This window comes from Gopherus evgoodei, chromosome 14 (assembly GCF_007399415.2).
Source record: "Gopherus evgoodei ecotype Sinaloan lineage chromosome 14, rGopEvg1_v1.p, whole genome shotgun sequence".
Classification (NCBI taxonomy): domain Eukaryota; kingdom Metazoa; phylum Chordata; order Testudines; family Testudinidae; genus Gopherus; species Gopherus evgoodei.
The window spans coordinates 10,588,582-10,610,630 of record NC_044335.1 but is presented as its reverse complement, the minus strand read 5'-3'; the positions used below and the strand labels follow the sequence as shown (position 1 = coordinate 10,610,630).

General features: G+C 36.3%; 1 protein-coding gene and 1 long non-coding RNA gene across 2 annotated transcripts in view; one reads left to right on the top strand and one right to left on the bottom strand.

Moving 5' to 3' along the window:
- LOC115635112 overlaps positions 1-19,164 on the top strand; it is a 30,220-nt gene extending 11,056 nt beyond the window's left edge. The window contains exons 2-4 of the long non-coding RNA XR_003996529.1: positions 15,632-15,709; positions 17,617-17,688; positions 18,989-19,164. This is a non-coding gene — a long non-coding RNA (uncharacterized LOC115635112). The remainder of the gene's footprint in view (positions 1-15,631; positions 15,710-17,616; positions 17,689-18,988) is intronic.
- The window catches only part of SYCP2 (synaptonemal complex protein 2), a 66,094-nt gene extending 44,271 nt beyond the window's left edge, over positions 1-21,823 (bottom strand). The window contains exons 1-14 of the mRNA XM_030533403.1: positions 21,800-21,823; positions 19,096-19,236; positions 16,375-16,503; positions 15,154-15,258; positions 13,503-13,527; positions 9,936-10,021; positions 8,896-8,984; positions 7,639-7,673; positions 6,800-6,942; positions 6,670-6,722; positions 3,141-3,186; positions 2,804-2,899; positions 1,866-1,926; positions 660-808 (exon numbers count right to left, since the gene is read on the bottom strand). Of these exons, the coding sequence (XP_030389263.1) occupies positions 660-808; positions 1,866-1,926; positions 2,804-2,899; positions 3,141-3,186; positions 6,670-6,722; positions 6,800-6,942; positions 7,639-7,673; positions 8,896-8,984; positions 9,936-10,021; positions 13,503-13,527; positions 15,154-15,258; positions 16,375-16,503; positions 19,096-19,236; positions 21,800-21,823 (1,182 nt within the window). The remainder of the gene's footprint in view (positions 1-659; positions 809-1,865; positions 1,927-2,803; positions 2,900-3,140; positions 3,187-6,669; positions 6,723-6,799; positions 6,943-7,638; positions 7,674-8,895; positions 8,985-9,935; positions 10,022-13,502; positions 13,528-15,153; positions 15,259-16,374; positions 16,504-19,095; positions 19,237-21,799) is intronic.
- Between the last annotated feature and the right edge of the window lie 226 nt (positions 21,824-22,049).

Genomic DNA, 22,049 nt, shown 5'->3' with positions numbered 1-22,049 from the left:
GTGAGAGGAAGAGAGAGACTGCTCTCTCCCTGCTTGTAAAGGCACTAGTTATGGTGGGATACAATTATAAATAAACTGCACAGGGTGTTGAACCAGCATAAGGGTCTCTGTGTGATTTGTAAACAGAGTCAGAAGAAGGCTTGTTACATTCTGAATTAAACTAATTATTTGGTTTAACATTAATTCAGTCCCAGATTAATAGAATGGAAAAAGGTCCCTGTTCAAAAAGGACACACAAAAAGACACTACCTAGTTGCTAGCTTGCATGCACAATTACTAGGGTTGTGCTCATAACAGTGGTAAACACACAGTTAAGTGTCCATGTGAATGCATTCGCTGCCTTTGCATGCATCCAATAATTGTATACATTTTTTCAGACACACAATACTATAAATCTTCGTCTCAACCTCTAGCATCTCCAATTAAACTCCCATTATAGCTCATTAAATTCAATTGTAGTATATTTTAAAAGATGTTAACCCTTAACAGAAAAGCTTACAATGGAAATGGTGGAGCATCTATTGTGAAAATGTTCGCAACCATCTCAATACAGAACAAGTATCAATGAAGAAACCATTTTAAAATAACAGTTCCACAGTGGAATTTTTTGTTCCAGCTGGACAGAAAATGCTGAAAGCGGAAGAAAATTTCAGTCTTACCTTACATTTATTTGCACCATAAACCTTTCGGGCCACTTCCATGATTTCCAAGACAGGATCAAAATATAGGAACATTTGCTCCCCTTCTTGATTACCCACAGTTACTGGATTTTTTAGAATTATTGTTAGTAACTTCTTTGACTCTTTTTCTGCATAAAGATGAAGCATTCATTAGGCTTCAAACACTTCTTGTTTAGCACTTGAAAGAACACAAAACTCAGTTGAAATGTAGAGTTCTCAATTTGCCTACCTGCTGCTCTCTAATCAAATCTAAACTGGATTGTATTTAAATGAAACAATTCAAAGTTCAACTGTATGAAAAAGTTATTTTTCTAACAAATAAAAGTACTTTAAACCTTCAAAAATTTCTTTAAAAATATATTTACTGCATTTTCAGATTAATTAATAAGTACTGTAGAAAGAATGGTTTAATTCTTTACATTTTTTGTAATGTTCTGGAAAAAAGGCCAGATTATCCACTGCCTTGAAGTTAGTGTAGCTGGTAACACCTCTGTAAAATGACAAATAGGTGTAAAATACTGACAGTGTTGTACATAAGTAGAGAATTCCAATCTGATAACATTTTGCACCCGTTTTGTAGATTTAAGTAACTACAAGGCCCTGAAGAAATCAAGCCCAATTAATATTTATTTTCTCTTTCACAATAACCATAATAGCAGAACAATTTAATTTTATTCTCCCAATAAAATCCTTGCAATACTATTATATTTTCGAAAATTTTGCAATAATTTTATAAATCAGGATTCAAAGAGTTTTATAATGTATAATGCATCACTCTTTCATGCTGTGGGCTTTTCTTTAATATATGTTTATAAGTAATTTTATAACATTTTAAAATAAGTCAAAACTGTATATTTAATGTGCATGTCCAAATATAATTAATTATGCAAAGAAATCATAATTAGCCACTTGTGGACAGTCACCCAAAATATGTATGCAGCTGTGGTAACTGCACAAGCAAATTAAGCATGCATTTTGCAGAGCAACTGCGCAACGAACGACAAATCAGTACCCATATGAATGCAAGGGTTTGAAGTTCCTGAAAGCAATGAGAATTTTGCTCATTTAAGAACTGAGTAAGGACTTTAGGATTTGATCCAGAGTAATTCACAATACAAAATTAATTTATAGTTAGGTAGACAGAATAATTCAGGAGTAAAAGAATACATTCATGTGTGTCAATACCTTCAATACTGTACATTTCTACCTCTTCTTCAGGTATGCTGACTGTTTCCCATTGATGATCCTCAAACAAAAAACAAGATGTTTTGAAAATAAAAACTTATATTAAATTAATTAAATGTAAATGTGCATTATTACAATTATTTTTTAACTATAACATCCTGGAACATCAAGACATTTGTGACAGTTTTTTTTTATTGAGATTTCAAATCCATCAATTCAGAACAAACTGGAATGAATGGAAAGAATGTATTCTGAACGAAGGAGCTGAAATGCAGAAACTAAAATTCTATAAAAGGAAAGATATTTCTCACATCTGAACGCTCAGACTCATCAGTACAAGAACTTATGATATCTGGCAACAGTGTGAGTGGCATTTCCAAAGATGAAACTAGAACATTTGATGCAGACTCATTCAGCAATGAACAGCTGCAAATTAGATTCAGAAGGGAAATTCTTAGTTTTAACAGCCTTTAATTTTTACTATTCTGAAGTTGTACACATGTAATGTGTACAAAAATGTAAGGGATTTAGAAAGTGAAAGAATCCCAACTGAAGTTGAACTGATGTATTATGGCTGAACGTTTAGTAATGCCACTGCCTGTTTGAATGAAGACACACAAGAACAGATTTTCAAACAACTTAGGCATAGAACTGCACAGGAAATTGTGTGTATAAACATATTACAAAATGTGGGCCACAATAATGAATAATGCCGTAAATTGGTACTTGCCATTCATTTTCTGTTAATATTTCTGTTTTAAGAATAAGCGAGATACCATCTATGCATTTCCACTTAGCACTTATTTTAAAATGAACTGTACTAGTTTGCAATTCACTCTCCAATTTCACAATAGTGCTGAGAACATCTCTTTTCAGGCTGATTGTTTTGTTTGAAAAATATATATATTTTTCCATATGGTCAAGGAAAGTTAGCTTACTTCATCATCTGCTGCAACATAGAAGGATATACTTCGGCTACCAACATTAAAATCAATCCAAAATTCTTCAAGATTTTCATCCAAAGGTATCTGTAGCTAAAATATATTTTAAAAATTAATTTAGGAGGAACAGGAGGTTCTCAAAATAATGTATTATAACACAAAAGTAGGTAATTTAAACAAACCTTAAATACATACAAGATGTCTGTATGGCACTTTAAAATAATCTTTTTTTTACTCTCTCTGTAGTCCCATTTGTTCTCTACTTACAGACAGAACTATACATCAGTTGTATTAAGGGAAAATCTATACAATTCACAATGAAGTTGTAACTTACCTCATATTGATCAAGGATTGCTGACAAACAAGGATATGTAAAAACTCTAAAAGAAAAATATCTAGTAAATGTTTTTGCAAAATTATTTACATTATTTTATACCTAGACTAGAACAACATAAAAATAATGGGTTAGTTCTCCTCCCCTCTACCAAAAATTTCTACTTCAGAGAAAAAGAGTAGAAAACAATCAGTGGGATAGTCCAGGAAGGTTGACCATTCAAAAATTGCACTCTAAAAATATTAAAAATTACATTTATACGTCACAGTCCCTGGATAGGCTGCTGCTGCTGAGAGCCTCTTTCCCTGTCCCCCAAGTGCATCTCTTTTAAGTGACAGGCTAGTGCCTCCACTTCTCTTTGGGATGGGGCCCCATGGCCCAACCACTCTCTGACACAATCTTTGGGTTACATCCTGCTTCTGGTTGCCAACCATGTTACTTAGCTGGCCCAATGGGCTTGGCATCTCGAAGGGTTTTCCTCTGGCAGTCTCTGGATAATAATACTATGTAGTGACACAGAAGCAGCTTCTCCAGAACAAAGTATGATTTATTTTACCAAAAGGTACACAATGCTTAGAGAAGTGGATTAAAGTAACAAAGAGACCAATACACATATTGTCTTGTCCAGGCTTGGTGTTCCCCTTGAGCCCCTAGGTAGACATGACTTAGCTTTGGTGTCTCCTGTTCTCTTGGAGATCAAATTGTAGCCTGCTTTCTGTTTGGTGAGGGAGCTGGACTAGATGACCTCTTGAGGTCCCTTCTAGCTCTACATTTTTAAGATTTTATGATCCTGGCTCACAATCAGTCTCTGCCAGCCTGCAACACAAACTTCCTGTGTCAACTTCATGACATGCTGACCACTCCTCCGAGCGTTGCAGTGGCACCTTTTCAAGTGGTCAGGTCTTTTGATCTTCCAGGATCTTGCCCCGGCTGCCAGAGTAGGATCTGAAGAGTCCTTCTTCACGGCTATAAATCTGGCTATTGCATGAGGAGCAGCTCCTCACTGAGGCCATTGTTTTATCTTTCCTGCCTGGTTTCCTAAACAACTCCTTTCCTCTAACTACACATTCATGCAGGATAATATGACAAACATACAATGAGGGGCATATGATACTTATAAAAATATAACTATTTTCCAGTTTTCCACAATGCATCCTCACAATTTAAGCAAAAACAGAATTTGGCTGCAATAATTTTAAAATAAGAACTGAGTAAACCCTTGACATGAGAGCATATCACACAATCACTTAACCATCCTGCCAACTCATGAGACTAAAATGACATGTGGAGTACCCTGAACATATATTTATATTTCTTCACCTCTGCTAGGTCTGACCTCTTCAATAGGTATCATCCTGGACTAGTGCATTATCTCAGTCTAAAAATACCCTTAAAAAAAGGAATCACGGGATAAATACCCATAGCCAGATTCTCAGCTGATGTAAATTGGTATAGGTCTATTGGAATCAGTGATAATCAGACCCACAGTACTTAAGAGAGGCACCTTCTTCCAGGACTAAGAATCTTGCAGTAGAGACATGAAGAATGTGATTGCAAACAATGCATATATGACCTTGTTTCCATTCATCTTGCACCAAAGATAGAGAACTGAACACTTCTGTTTCTTATTTCTTAGTTATTTTTAAAAACTGTAATACTCTTTGTATGTATTTCTCAAAATAATTATTCCCTAACAACTCTAACTTGAAGAATACTCAAGAAGCTAATAGAGGAGGTATCTGAGCCTCTAGCTATTATCTTTGGAAAATCATGGGAGATGGGAGAGATTCCAGAAGACTGGAAAAGGGCAAATATAGTGCCCATCTATAAAAAGGGAAATAAAAACAACCAGGAAACTACAGACCAGTTAGTTTAACTTCTGTGCCAGGGAAGATAATGGAGCAAGTAATTAAGGAAATCATCTGCAAACACTTGGAAGGTGGTACGGTGATAGGGAATAGCCAGCATGGATTTGTAAAGAATAAATCATGTTAAACCAATCTGATAGCTTTCTTCCATAGGATAACGAGTCTTGTGGATAAGGGAGAAGCGGTGGATGTGGTATACCTAGACTTTAGTAAGGCATTTGATACGGTCTCGCATGATATTCTTATCGATAAACTAGACAAATACAATTTAGATGGGGCTACTATAAGGTGGGTGCATAACCGGCTGGATAACCGTACTCAGAGAGTAGTTATTAATGGTTCCCAATCCTGCTGGAAAGATATAACAAGTGGGGTTCCGCAGAGGTCTGTTTTGGGACCGGTTCTGTTCAATATCTTCATCAACGACTTAGATGTTGACATAGAAAGTATGCTTATTAAGTATGCAGATGATACCAAACTGGGAGGGATTGCAACTGCTTTGGAGGACAGGGTCATAATTCAAAATGATCTGGACAAATTGGAAAAATGGTCTGAGGTAAACCGGCTGAAGTTTAATAAAGACAAATGCAAAGTGCTCCACTTAGAAAGGAACAAATCAGTTTCATACACGCAGAATGGGAAGAGACTGTCTAGGAAGGAGTATGGCAGAAAGAGATCCAGGAGTTATAGTGGACCACAAGCTAAATATGAGTCAACAGTGTGATGCTGTTGCAAAAAAAGCAAACATGATTCTGGGATGCATTAACAGGTGTGTTGTGAGCAAGACACGAGAAATCATTCTTCTGCTCTAATCTGCGATGGTTAGGCCTCAACTGGAGTACTGTGTCCAATTCTAGGCACCACATTTCAAGAAAGATGTGGAGAAATTGGAGAGGGTCCAGAGAAGAGCAACGAGAATATTAAAGGTCTTGAGAACATGACCTACGAAGGAAGGCTGAAAGAATTGGGTTTGTTTAGTTTGAAAAAGAGAAACCTGAGAGGGGACATGATAGCAGTTTTCAGGTATCTAAAAGGGTGTCATCAGGAGGAGGGAGAAAACTTGTTCACCTTAGCCTCTAATGATATAACAAGAAGCAATGGGCTTAAACTGCAGCAGGGGAGATTTAGGTTAGACATTAGGAAAAAGCTCTTAATTGTCCGGGTGGTTAAACACTGGAATAAATTGCCTAGGGAGGTTGTGGAATCTCCATCTCTGGAGATATTTAAGAGTAGGTTAGATAAATGTCTATCAGGGATGGTCTAGACAGTATTTGGTCCTGTCGTGAGGGCAGGGGACTGGACTCAATGGCCTCTCGAGGTCCCTTCCAGTCCTAGAGTCTATGAATCTATGAATTTATCTTTTTATAAACACACATTTGGGAATTTTATAAACCCAGAATCTAGTTATAAAAGATAACAACAATGAACATATACCAAACTCTTCAGCATTTCTCATTATATTTGCTATTTATTGATTCTAAAATGTTATAGTTGTGCATGGCACCTTGGCTGTTTTTGCAACAGAGCAGCATCATGTTCTTCTGCTAATATTATTGTAGCTCAGAATTCATTAAAATAGGATTTTTTTCCTGACATTTTCTTTCTGAATAGCCATTCAATTCCAACCCGAAAACATCTTTCCTTTAGCAATACTCATTTACCTTCTTTTGTCTCCAAGCATTCCATTCACCTGGTTAAGAAATTTTCTGCAGTCCTATTAAGAAGCAGAAAACCTTTAAGTAATGTAACATTTTCTCTCTCTGAAAATAATTAGTGTTTTATATGACTTACTGTTTCAAACTCAGAGTCCTTAATTCCTTTAAATGCATTGGTCACAAACTCCATAGAAAACCACTGGCGTGCCAGTTCTCCTCTTTGTTTTTCTGATGTCATTCTGCATAAAGCCTCAGTAATGGCTACTTGCAAGTCATAGTCTATAACATACATTTTACAGCAACAGTACTATTAAATCCAATGCCAAACTTAAAAGTTTATATGTAGGAAACAGATACTAATATTGTTGAATATAAGGTCTTATATAAAAAAAAAACAAAGCTATTTCAACTTAAAAAGAAACTAAAAGTACATTTTAGATGTTCTTACATTGGTATTAAATAAAATGCCACCATATAATGCAGTGATGTCCTACAAAAACGGCTATAAAGCTGCTAAAGAAACTACTATTAAAAAATAAGTATTACAGGCTAGATCCCCAGGTGCACCAGAACAGCACTCAACACACATGGAAGGTGAAAGGATGATAGGTGGCTGTATACCAGCTTACTGTCTGCCAGACGTCTGCTCTAACCTGTGCTGGCATATAATGGTCCTCAAAGGTCCACACTATTTCAATTCATTTTGGAACTTCTATGGTGGAGAAGGCCAGAAGGGACTGATAGAGCTGGTATATATATAAATGCCTAAAATACTCCAAATGCTTTAAAATTTCTAAATGTATATTAATACTGCATATGTGCCATTTTTAGCTGCCATTCTGAAAAATACATTTTTCAGATGACTGAATAATATATTCTTGTCTTTTTTTATTGCCAGGGTTTTTAATGGGTATATAACATCAAAGTAATTAAACAGTTTAATAATGAACCTCTTAAGTGAGGTTCTGTGCTTACCTCCAGCATCTAAAATTCTCTTTCCCATATCATTCCTGTGAAATAAACAATGTAGATGATTCAGTTTGACTCAAATAAAATGGCAATATAGAAGTACATAAGAAAAGCTTCTCTTGGCATCAGAGAGAATAACTTTCAAAATATGGAGTGAAATCCTGGTCTCACTGAACTCATTGATAGTTTTGCTATTGATGTCAACGGGGCCAATATATCATCCATGAAACAGCAGTGTTTTTGGCTCCAGACAAATTAGTAATTTTAAAATGTAGGAATTTACAGGCCAAATGTTTAGTGAGCATCCTTAATTGCATGTGAAAGACCTTTAGATGCATTTGTTTTGTTCTGAGTCTTTGGGGGTGGTAGTGAAGAACCGTAGAAATGAACTCGCCATGCCTCCTGCTTCCCACTCCACATTTGGTGTTACTCCCTGTTCTGTTTAAGAACTTGGATTGTGTAGAAGATTTAGACTTGCAATCCAAATTTCTTTTTCTGCCACTCTGCTGTGGCTCTGCAAAAAAACTTTAGAGCCACAGTAAATCCCCAACCCCATGTCCACCAGAGGAAACTGGAAAAAGTCCCACATGCTTGAGATGTTTTTAAAAACAGAAACCAGAAGCAAACCTGTAGCTGAGGGAAGAAATGAAGGGCCACTCACTTCAAATCCACCTAGGGCAAGTGTGCGAGGGAGAGGGGGTCAGCTGATCCTATATAGCAGTATCATCCCTCCCCAGGGAGAAGGTCTACTCATGTGAAAAAGGCGCTGGTAGCCTCATTCTATCTTCCACATTCCACTCCTCTGAAATTACAATATTTTTTCACAGACTCCATGGATCTTTCTTCATGGATGACAGGTCCATGTTTCTGTTTCTGACGTGTCAGCCTGGAGATTTCTCTTTTGGCTATGCAGACCTTTCAAGACATTTCCCTGGATGAACAATCTACCGCCAACCAGTGCATTTGTAAAGACTCCTCAGAAGTGAGTCCCAAGAACCAATTATTTTAGGACAATCAGGTGAGGTGGACTCAGCTGTGACTGAGAGAAGGGCAGATCTGAGCATCCAAGGAAGAATTACCTGCATGGATTAAAGTGCAGTCTCCATGTGCTATGTAGTGACGAAGGCAATCATGGGTTGAATAGAGCTTATATTTGTACAGATAAATGGATCCAATAAAATAGTCAGGTGTAACAAATTTTCTTCACAACTATGTAAACAATATATTCATATAAAAAAGTATATTAAAAGATTGATTAATTACATGACAAGGAACATTTCCTTTGTGGAAATAATTTTTTTTCTGGCTTCTCGAGGCATGGTATCAAGCATTGAATTAAGTTTTCTTACAGCCTAAGGAGGAGAAAAAATAATATGTTTACAAAGAAACACACTATTAAACTTTTGAAAAAAGTTTTAAAATTATTCTCTCATTACATTGTGGGCCTACAGTGATATAGGTTTACAACATATTAAGTAGAAAAGAACATGTTTAAATAACAAAGGTTGTGACACAAAGCAAAATAAAAAAGAGTGACAGGTGCCGATCTTAGTTACACTAGTGTACATCCAAATTAACACAATTGGACTTCAATTAATTACATTAACATGGACACTGATATAAGCACTTAAAAGGCCAGCATCCTGACTTGCTGATGTTAATCAGGGTGCCTGCAATTCATTGCTGGAGCAAAAATTATCTGCAATTTTTATGGATGCAACAAATGTGGGCAATTTGTATCCATAAAAAAGGCTGGGCTTTTGAAAATTTAGTCCTTAATGGAGAGTGTCTTTCTATAAAAGGTAATGATTTTATAATAGTTTCATACCCAAGGAATGAAATCCTGGCCCTGCTGAAATCAATGGGAAAACTCCAATTGATTTCAACGGGGGCACGATTTCACCCAAGATATTTTATTGGCATGAAAGCATATTATGTTAAATACCGTATACTGCAGATACAGTATTTTACATTAACCATTTTACATTAACAGACTTTAAAGAGAGATATTCCTGGCAATTGCAATATAGAATATTATTTTATATGCTTGTATATGATGTTTATCACCATAGTATTTGTATGACAAATAGCATATACTTTGTACTTTATTGCCTAAAATGGAATTTCTAGTCTAGGCAAGTAAACTTTTGTACATTCTTAGAGAGATGGAAGGATCATTAAATGTTTCTACAAATATTTTGTTCTTCCCCTTTTCACAACATCTGTCTAGCTAAATTACTAAGGAAATTCACAATCTTCTGTTAAATGCCTATTAAAAATGTTGGTTAATTTTTTTTTTTTACCTCTTGCTGAATATAAACATTGATTCTTACATCGGCAACAAGGGTACATATTCTCAGTATAAAGCTTTCTAATGTTTGTATTTTACCTAATCAATTAAGAAAAAAAAAGTTAAAAACCAGTTTATCCATGAACTAAGAGGTTTTGCACACATTTCAACAGTATTCACAAGTCTAGCATTATTATATATCCAATGAAACAGTCCATATTAATAATTCCTTTCCAAAGTCACACAAGATTGCTGATATTTAGTGTACGGACATTTTAAATTCCATATATTGCAGTTAAAATGCAAAAAGAATGGCTGCTTACCTTATATATGAGATTCTTTGATGTCAGCTGTGTGGATTCAACTCTAGATATGCATGTGCCCCACAAACATGAGCTCAGAACCTTTTAAATAGTAGTGGGCCAGGCCTGCACTGTGCATTTCCTCAGAGTGCAGAGTGACCACAAACCAGAATATTTTAAATGCTGAATATAGTCCAGAGTGTTTGGAATAAGGGCCTTCACCATGTCAAGATTGTGTTGAGCTGTCCAGATTAAATATTGTAGAATATCAGAGTTGGAAGGGACCTCAAGAGGTCATCTAGTCCAACTCCCTGCTCAAAGCAGGACCAATTCCCAGACAGATTTTTGTCCCAATCCCTAAATGGCCCCCTCAAGGATTGAACTCATAACCCTGGCTTTAGCAGACCAATGCTCAAACCACTGAGCTGTCCCTCCTCCCTTTTCCATTTACAGGAATGTGTTTTCCTTGTGGAAAGCATCTTACTTTGCAGTAGGATCTTTTGTGCTGGAATTGCATAGGAGACGAAATAGACGTGGAGAAAATAACTAGCATTGTCTCAGCCAACATGGAGACATCAGGATTAGTACCATTACAGCCTGCCTGATCTTGTATGTCACTCAGGGAGTCAAGGGGATTGGAAAGGTATACATGAGACCTTGAACAAAAGAACCTTCCTCATACCGTCAGATCAAGGGCTCATGCTTGCCCTAGAACAAAAGGCTGGACATTCCACATTGTCATTGTTATCAAACCAGAATATTATTGAATTGCCTCACTGGTGAAATATTGGCTTGATGATGGAGCTCTTCAGATATCCTTTGCAGTTGGTCATGGATTGTCTATTTAGAAAGTCTCCTAGATTGTTGTTGACTCCTGGGAGGTGAAGAGTTCTTGGAGTTATTCCATGTTGTTGACATCATATCCATAATCTGATAACCTGTTGATACAGGGGTGAGGGGCAGCACCTCTTTGCTTGCTTAGAGTACTCTGCAGATGTGTTGTTTGTGAGAATCTGCATTGTGGAATTCCACATGATAGGATAGAATGCCATGCTATCACTCTTCGCTTCCGAACACGTATGTGAAGAGCCATATCCTTTTGAAAACAAGTTCCTTGTATTTAGAGGTGGCAAAATGCACATCCCAACCTGTCTCCAATGTATCCATGATCAGTGTCTTTATAGGAGAAAGACCCCTTTCTCAAATTTCTGCAGGTCAGAGTGGGGTCTTCAGTTCAGAGATGACAGACTGTGTGATGAAACAACAATCTGCATGTACATTTGATATCTCACAGGGCAATACTCCAACTTTAGCCAGGCTTGTAATAGATGATGGTAAAGCCTGGCAAGCAGCATCAGGTACAGGGTGATAGGTGACCTAAAGTCTGAGATAGTTCCATGCTGTCGCTGCTGGCTTCAATTTGATACTGAGGTGACTATCAACTAATGAGACAAATCTGTCTTCAGAAACATATGACTTTGCCATTTTTGGAGTTGCATACAGCTCCTATGAATTCTATTGTCTGTGCGGGAATGAGAGATGATTTCTTATAGTTAGCTATGAGGCCCAGCTGAGTGAATGACTGAAGGACATAGTTCAAGGCTGCAGCACCTCCTAATGGGATCTGCCTTTGATCAGACAGGAAAAAATTAGAAAATCTGGGGGGGAGGGTTGGGGATTGTTCTGTTTTTTTATCTGAATCAGAAAAACAAAACAATAAAGAAGGGAAATTTAACTGTAAGTAGATAATTACTGATAGAAGAGAAATCTTCTAAAGGGTAGCAGGCACAAAGCCCTAGTTCCCTCTCGCGGCCATGGATGGTAAGAGGAAACAAAAACAGTTGCAGCCACTCTGCCCTTCATGATCTTGGATGGGGGGGCACGAGGATATGCATGGCACTGGTGTGGGCCAATGGACACTTGTTTGAAAGATGCTGATTTCCACATAGTGTGAGATCCTCATGGACACATACTTGAAAAAGAATGTGCTTAATAGTTGCTACAGCAATTTAACAAATGTCACACGTTTGGCAAAATACAATTCTGTATGCACATGGTTCAGTCATGACCACACAGAACTGCTTCAACATACTGTGGGAACACTTTCTGCTACCTTCACACTGGTATCTACAAGTGAGGAGCTTTAATTTCTCAAGGACTTAAAAGCTCATTTGTTTGACTCTTGTGTTTCTAGGTGGCTCCACAAATGCTTGGAGGTGTCAAGGTTTTTTCCCCTACACTGAACTTTAGCGTCCAAAAAGTGGGGACCTGCATGATCACTTTTAAGCTTAATTACCAGCTTAAATTTGGTACGCTGCCACCAGCCAAAATATAGTGTTTGGCACACTTCTGTTCCCCCAAAACCTTCCCCGGGGAACCCAAGGCCCAAACCCCTTGGGTCTTAAAACAAGGAGAAATTAACCTTTCCCCCCCACAAGACTTTCCCCTCCCTGGGTTGTCTTGGGAAGCTTCACACCGATCCAAACTCCTTGGATCTTAAACAAACAAGGAATTAACCCTACCCCCTTCCTTTTCCCCCCACCAATCCCTGGTGAGTTTAGACTCAATTCCTTGGATTCTAAAACAAGGAAAAATCAATCAAGTTCTTAAAAAGAAAGCTTTTAATTAAAGAAAGAAAAGGTAAAAATTATCTCTGTAAAATCAGAATGGAAAATTTTTTACAGGGTATTCAGATTCATATAGACTAGAGGGACCTCCCTCACCCAGCCTTAGATTCAAAGTTACAGCAAACAGAGGTAAAAATCCTTCCAGCAAAAGGAAAAACATTCACAAGTTGAAAGAAAACAAACATAAGACTAATCTGCCTTGCCTGGCTATACTTACAATTTTGAAACATAAAAGACTGATTCAGAAAGATTTGGAGAAAACCTGGGTGTACGTCTGGTCCCTCTTAGCCCCAAGAGCGAACAACGAACAAAACAAACAGCACAAACAAAGACTTCCCTCCACCAAGATTTGAAAGTATCTTGTCCCCCCATTGGTCCTCTGGTCAGGTGTCAGCCAGGTTCACTGAGCTTCTTAACCCTTTACAGTTAAAAGAGACAGTAACCCTTAACCATCTGTTTAGGACAGGAGGTTTCCATACTAGATCAAATAACCAAGACCTTCCAGAATACACATGATTTCAAAGGTCATAGATTTTGACTAGATCAGATCCTTTGCCAGTAATATAAAGAAGCTATTTCATTAGTGATCAATCAAAAAGTGGATATGATTAGCAAACTAGTAGTAACTTAAATGCTGATTTTTGTACATACCTTCACTGTCGGTATCATGTACAAGCTATAATAAAATGAGAATATGAATACATTTTTAACATTTTACATATTAAGATGCAGAGTAACTTACTTTGTGTCCATATACCTAAAAATATTTGGTCAACGTTCAGACTTTACAGTTCTCTCCCACAACTAAGACATGTATATTATTTTAATACTTCTGTCATAAGAACGACCATACTGGGTCAAACATCTGTCTAGTCAGTATCCTGTCTTCTGACAGTGGCCAATGCCAGGTGCTTCATAGGGAATGACCAGAACAGGTAATCATCAAGTGATCCATCCCGTCACCCATTCCCAGCTTCTGGCACACAGAGGTGAGGTACACTATTCCTGCACATCCTGGTTAATAGCCAGAGCCAGGCCTATCCTCTATAAATTTATCTACCGGTAGTTCTTTTTTGAACCCAGTTATAGTCTTGGCCTTCACAATATCCTCTGGCAGGGTTCCACAGGTTGACTGTGCATTGTGTGAAGAAATACTTTCTTTTGTTTGTTTTATATCTGCTGCCTATTAATTTCATTTGGTGACCCCTAGTTCTTGTGTTATGAGGAATAAATAACAACATTTCCTTATTTATTTTCTCCACACCAGTCATGATTTTATAGACCTCTATCATATCCCCCCTTTGTTGTCTCTTTTCCAAGCTTAAAAGTCCCAGTCTTATTAATCTCTCCTCATATGGAAGCTGTCCCATACACCTAATCACTTTTGTTGCCCTTTTCTGAACCTTTCCTACTACTGATTTCTACCCATCAAAGTGATCACTTCTGTAACTACATGATCCTACCACATGATTTCTGAACCTTTTCCAATTCCAATATAGAATAAACATGTCAATAATTAAATCTCTAATGGTGTAAACATTTATGCTCACAATTTTATGAACATGAGTAGTGCCAATAACTGCATAAAGTTATATGGAGTGATGCTGTAGCTGTGTCAGCCCTTGGAAATTAGAGAGACAAGATGCGTAAGGTAATATCTTTTACTGAACCAACTTCTGTTGCCGAGAGACAAGTTTTTAAACTACAAAGAGCTTTTCTTTAGATCTGGGAAAAGGTACTCAGTGTCACAGCTTGAATGTGCACTAATTACTTATGCTAAACTATCTGTTTGATTTTGTATTTAATTGTGACATTTCGAGTACCTTTCCCTGACCCAAGGAAGAGCACTGTATAGCTCAAAAACTTGTCTCTCTCACCAACGGAAGTTGATTCAATAAAAAAAATTACCTCATCTACCTTGTCTCTCTGCATAAATTTAAGCATGTATGTAAACTATTTGCATGATCAGGGCCTCAGAGGCTTAGTAGACATGCACTGCTACTACCTATTGGATAAAATAATAGGATAAAGTGGGAAATTTTGTGCACTAAGCACTTGCATGGTCAAGTCTTTTATTAGTAGGCAGTATTTCCTACTATTTAAGTCTGAATGCAAGAATAGTATTTTTTAACAATATGAGCTGGTAATGTATTTTTGTAAAAAAAACCACATGAGTGCAACATTAGCTGAAAAAGAAAATTAAATAGGAAAAGAATGTTTGAAAATAGCTTTTGCTGTTAAATCACTGTTTTTACAAATACATGCTAATTATTTTATAAAATGGTTTATGAAATATTTTTACCATCAAAATATCGAAGAAATCTTCAACTAGACTTGTAAGTGCTTCATTTTTTTCATTTCCTCTAGATATCAGAATTTCTTTTGCCTTTTCAAACCAACTAACCATGTAAAGGGGAAAAACATTACTTTTATTATTAAACATGAAACAAAAAAGCAACATTTTGTAATATATATTTCCAGATTATTCTTTATTAAAGTGTCCAGATTTCTAGGAGTAGATTACAACCGCAGGCTCCCATTTTGCACATATACTTAAGAAAATGCAGCTGATTTCTATCGATCAAAGTGATCACTTCTGTAACTACATACCCTATTGCATGATTTGTACTCACAATAACTATGTGCCCAGTTTTGGGACTGCTATTGTTTACACAAAAAAGTGGGAGGGGGGTTCAAGGCTGGCTGAAACTTTGTTTATAAATGTGAATAGAGTCATGCCATTATCACTGATTTTGTCATTTTTCTCTTTTTTTCTGAAGGTAACTGAGAAACAAGACAGCAGCAACACTTTCTAAGTCTACCACTGTTAATTCTATTCAGTGAAACAGATACTGAATGTAAGTTGGAAGTGGTCTATATCAGTGGTCTATATACAGGTTTGAGTCATGGATTGTACAGGTTGATTTGGTATTAATTAATTGAAATTGTATGTTAACCCCTTGAAGGTGCTAGATCTGAGGCTACTATTGCTAGCTCTAATACAAAATTTATTAACACATTGCACCAGGAAATTCCAGTTTCTGGCACTAAAGCAATATTTTATGAAAACCTAAAACAGAACTTCTTTTCTCTTCTCTCTTTTTCAAAAATACAGAGGGTTCCTAATTTAGCCAGGAACAAAGCTCACATGAAATATCTATCACCATTGTTATTACAATAATTACTAGAATATCAAAATTCATTACACCTTACATTATTTATGAAGACTTCACTGTGCTGTACCAACCTCTCTTTACAAGATATAATTTGTTGTATAATATTTAGAACTGATTAATCAGTTATTCTGGTCTTCAATTATTTCTGAATTAACAAAATTTCCGACAATCTTGAAAAAATGTTTACTTATTAAACTACCCATCGCATTATATATGCTTTATATATATTTGATCCTGCCATGAGGGCAGGGGACTAGACTTGATGACCTCTCGAGGTCCCTTCCAGTCCTAGAATCTATGAATCTATGAATTTATAGTGCAATACATATGATTTTTGTTATACTTATCTTTTCAACAAGACCATATCTGATCATTGCTTGAAAACCGTCTCCACCTGGTATGATGATATTTTTACCATATTTATGAAGAGAATTTAGCAAAGTTGAAACATTCTTAACTTCTTGTTTGTCAAGTTCCTAAAATTGAAATACCAATAGAAGCTTCAGTGTACAGTATAAAGCAATCTGTACTTCATTTAGCAAAATAAATGTTTTTGTGTTGTCAAAAATTATTACATATGCTTGGATAATATTTTTCCTTCAAACAGTTGGAGAGAGAGAGAGAAAAAAAAATTGCTGTTAAATGTTGGACCGCTGCCCCAGTGATTCAGTTGTAATCTATACCCTTTTATTACTACTCTTTACCACTGGAGGTCACTAGAGATATTTAATTTTAGTGTCAGAGAAAGAAAAACCAAATAAAATCTGAGGCTTTTATTCAAAACTACATATTTTTAAACAGTATGTTGAGATTTATTCTTGAAAAATTAGAGGTAACTAATCTTAATTTATGCATATATGAAAAAGTTTATCTTCCTGGGGAGAGAATCACCTTACCTCAGGAACAAACGAACAATCTCAAGATGAACAAGTAAGCAAGTAAAACTTTCAAAAATAAAAATGCATTTGTTTAAAAAAGAAAAAAAAACCTGTCACAATAATTGTTAAGTTTCAGAGTAGCAGCCGTGTTAGTCTGTATCTGCAAAAAGAACAGAAGTACTTGTGGCACCTTAGAGACTAACAAATTTATTTCAGCATGAGCTTTCGTGAGCTACAGCTCACTTCCTCGGACGTATAGAATGGAACACACAGACAGGAGATATTTATACATACAGAAAACATGAAAAGGTGGAAGTATGCATACCAACAGGAAGAGTCTAATCAATTGAGATGAGCTATCATCAGCAGGAGAAAAAATTTTTTTGAGGTGATAATTAAGATGACCCATGGAAGGTGTGAGGAGAACTTAACATAGGGAAATAGATTCAATTAATGTAATGACCCAACCATTCCCAGTCTCTGTTTAAGCCTGAGTTAATTGTATCTAATTTGCATATTAATTCTAGTTCAGCATCTCACACCTCAAGACACTTAAAAAGAAAATTCTGTCTATCCTTTAAACAGTTAGATAGATTCCTGACATTCTTCTACATACTCTGTAACTCAATTAGAAAAAGTAGGATTATAATATTTCATTATGTTTAAATTGGTATAATTAACATATATTAAAATGAAATGTGTTTTTTCCAGATTAGTATTTCTAACACAGGACTACTGAATAACTGTACATGGGGAGCATTGATATTAAAGACATACATACAAGTAAGCACAGCAATGCCATTGTAAACTCCTCTGAATGTAACACTAAAAGATATGACTGCTATGGAATTTATTTGGTGCTTTAGAATGGTCAAGTAAGAAGTATGTCACCATTATAGAGGAAAACTAATATAATGTAGTGTGATCCATCCAAATATCCAAAAGTATACTGTGGTCATAAAGGAAGATCTTTTTAAAGAAAAAAATGCTAGTAGCATGCACCAGACATATTTCGCTAGGTTGCTGGCTATATACGAGCAAAGCATTTGCAGCTAAAACCTCTGCTATATTTTTGTAGCAATACAGATCGTACAGACAATATAATTGCATTTTTTTTCTCAATGGGTCAGACAAACATAAAACTTTTGTATAAATTACCTGAAAGGTTAATTAGTAGCCTTAGAACCCGCAGACCTCTACTGTTGTAATTAATCAGAGTTAAATTGTGGTATTAAGCAAGCACATGTTGGGGACAATGTGGAATCATACTGCCCTTGAGGGAGGTCAGGTAAATGCAATACTTTCTGGAGCTCAGAGGACAGACACTGCATCATCCTTAAAGGTGAACCATGTGTCCCTTTCTGCACCACACTCTGCCCCAATGTCCTCTCATATATATCTCTGTGGAATAGAGGTTGGAGTCAACAGAAGCACTAGCCCAGTAAGAGAGCAAGAGTGCCTGGCCTCTATATAGGGATTATGATGGAGGAGAAGCTCTCAGCAACCTCTCTTTGCACATGCACACTGAGTTTTGGATGGAAAAGAAATGCAGGACTGAACCTTAAGTGGGCAGAGATCACTTAAATATAAGGGGCCAAATGTTTAAAAGAACTCACCAAACAACAGCTCCCATTTAGGCACCTAAACAACTGGGCAGATTATTCAAAAATATTTCACACCAAGCAGCTCCTGCTGAATAAGTTGAGTAACTATATTCTCAGTGGGAGCTTCTGGGTGTTGAGCTCTTTTGGAAGATGGTCCTACCTATGAAGGCAGAGGACTTTTGAAAATCTGACTCATAGTTCTTTGCTGAAAGGAAGTGAAAATGGAAGAGAATGATCTCTGTGGGAACTTTGCGTGCACAAGGAGCACAGGAAGGTGCCCTTAGGTAAGTTGAGATGGTGGAAGAGTATTAAGAAAATTAGTACAGATAGAAAAGTGACAAGGCACCTAAGGTCAGTGTCATAAATTTGAACAGTAGATAATAGTAGATATTTAATAACAAATATTTCATTCTCTGAAGGAAATACTAATTTAAGAACACTATCAAACCCTGAGTTTTGATGTCTTTATTATTTTTCAGTTCTCCAGTGAATTGCTGATGTAATCCAGATCATCTCACATAATGCTTTTTGCAATATTCCACAAGCAATAATAGCCTGGAACTTTTTGAAATAAAAAGCGAATTACCCGGCATATAAGTTTGTCAAATTTGTTGAAAAACTGTTTGCTGCACTTATGAGAGACATTGTCACATCCTTCTGTTTGCAGAAACTGTTCTAATAACTGGAAGTTATTTTTTCTTGTGGCATCATCTATGCATTTTTCCAACTGTCAAAGAAAACAAAAAAAAACTATATTACTATATGCTGAGATTTTATATTACTTTAACAAGGTTTGATACACAATTTTTTTAACACACTCCTCTTCAGGATGTTGGTGTCACTAGGCATAACCCTAGGTAACTCGGGAGGGTGGTAGACCACAAGTGTCAATGAAGCCCTCCTGTTGTAGGCCTCAATGAACCAATGTTCCTCCATGTTAAACACTTCGTGTAACCTAGTGTAACCTAATATGTTAAGAGCTGTAAAATGTAATGTCAGCAGTTAGTTTTCTGATTGTAACAGCCAGTTCCCTGCTGTAACACACTGGAGCTAAATTGAAGCAAGTTTCAAGGCCGCTTTTAGATACAGCATACATGTCTCTGTAGCAGAAAGGGGGAGAGGAAGGGGGAAGACAAAGGAGTGTGTGAGAAGAGAATGCTGCAGCCGGACAGAAGAGGGAGGGGAAACGGGGGATTGTTAGTCAGCAAGAAAAGTTCTCATGGGATATAAAGGAACAGACTGCTTGTTTTAGCTGTGCTTGATTTGAGGCATCAGCCTCCCTGCACCGCTTTGAGATCTCAAATAAACTTTGCTTCCTTCTCCGCCCTGGTGTGTTTATTGGCGCTACGCACTCTGGGCAACGAACCACTGTTGCTTGCCTCGGGCACCCTCTATGCCTGCAAAAAGGATCCTTAGCTAATAATGTGCTTTTCAATATTAATATGATAATACTGAAAGTACGTGAAAAGCACATAATAGAACACTATCACTTTGCAAGATCAGATGTCTAAGTGAAGAGAAAAAGACAACAGTTGATAGACACTGGTCATTGTCATTTCTTATTAGCCTGACATCAACTAAAATCAAGCAAAAACTATTATTATTATTTTTTAAATAAGCAACAGCCTGCTTCTTGTCCAATTGAAGTCAATAGCAAACTTCCACGGATTTTGGTTGCAGCAAGGCTGGGGCCCACACTGTCCTACTTCCTTACAGTTAGTCTTTGAAATTATAATCTAAAATTATAAGTGTTAAACACACTTAGCCTTAACTGTTAGTAACATTCATACAGTATAATGTTAGCACTTCAGCTTTTTGGACAGTGCTAAAAAGCTACCTCTCAGTGTTATGCCATAAAACTAATTATGCAATATCTTTAATATCAAATATAGGGCCCAATCCTGCTAACAGCAGAACACATGAGCAATTTTACAGTTGTGAGTAATCTCATTGAGTTCCACCATACCACTGTTTAAAAGAAAAGCTGAACATGTAAAGAAAAAAATCATTTTTCTAGTATTCCAGAACTACATAGAATTCACTTCTCTAAAGTTACTCATGTATTTAAGTGTCTGCAGGATCAGGCATGTAGAATCAGCAGACTGTATAAATAAGACATTCTATCATTAACATTATTTACTTCATACCATCAAAATTCTATTTACTGTACAGCTATATATGACACGCCAAAACACGTGATGGTTCTGAATTTAAAACAGTAATTTCACAAAAAATTGTTTCAAGCTGAAAATAAAATTCCCAAAAAGTTTGCAAAATTAATACAACTTTTAAAAACATTGCATACAATGTTGTTGTAACCGTGTTGGTCCTAGGACATTAGAGAGACAAGGAGAGTGAGGTAATATCTTTTATTGGACCAACTTCTATTAGTGAGAGACAAGGTGGGTGCTTTGAGCTACACAGAGCTCTTCCTCAGGAAACCCTGTCTCTCAGCCACCTCATTTTTTTAAAAAATACATTGATGTTACAGCAACTTATTCATTTCAAAAAGTGTATACCTGTCCCTTTAAAAAAAATAAGGTTTAGAATAAATATATCTTATTTCTGTGGTATTTTCTTAATTTTCTAATTTACCTAATAATTAGAGCCCTGCAAATCCCTGGATATCTGCTTTAGATCTGCAGATACCTGCATCCAATTTTTGCAGATCATGGAAGGATGTGGCTCCAAATTTTATATCTAAAGCCCTGCAAATCTGCAGATATACGCTTTACATTTGAGGACCATTTTTTCATGGACCAGATGTGCATGCAAATTTTATATCCATGCAGGGCTATACTAATACAGATTGGTATTCTTTGTCCCATTCCTAGGGTCACTCAGAGATTGGGTAGTCTGTCTAGCATTTCATAGCTTTTTTATTATGATGAAAAGCTGTCATTTGAAAAGGAACAAGAACAATATATAGTGATGCAAGCTTTCTTCAACATCTCAGATGTCTATGAATGATTTTCTTACGTTCTTCAATTTTCCAAATTGTTTTTTTCTAATTTGTCACATTGTAAAATCCTTGGGGAAAGGAACTAGAGTTCTTGACCTAGTATTCCTATATTTTTCTACATCAATAAGCACACAATGGTGCTCAATTGTTAAATAATAAACCTATATCAAAATATTTTTTAAAAATCTGTAGAATTTGGGAGTTAATGAGAGTTATATACTTAAATCTTTACTTACAACTAGGGACTAGAAAAGATAGTAAATTAATTAATTTAAACCAACTAACTAAAATATGGTAAACACAGTTTTCCTACCTTACAAATACATACCTGCACCTCACGTCTAGCTGGCATTTTGGCAACTTCACATAATCAGCTGTACAACAAAGGAATAAAATGTCATAGAAAAAATACAAATGACTAAAATGGGTTTTCCAGTACAGTTTAGAATTGATTTTAGTAAGAAAGTACATTAGAATTTCTAAAAATTTGAGTGGGGCACTATAAGTATTATGTTCTGTTGAAAGAGACCAACCATGCACCCAATGAAGTCACTAGTAAAACTCCTTCTGATGTCAAT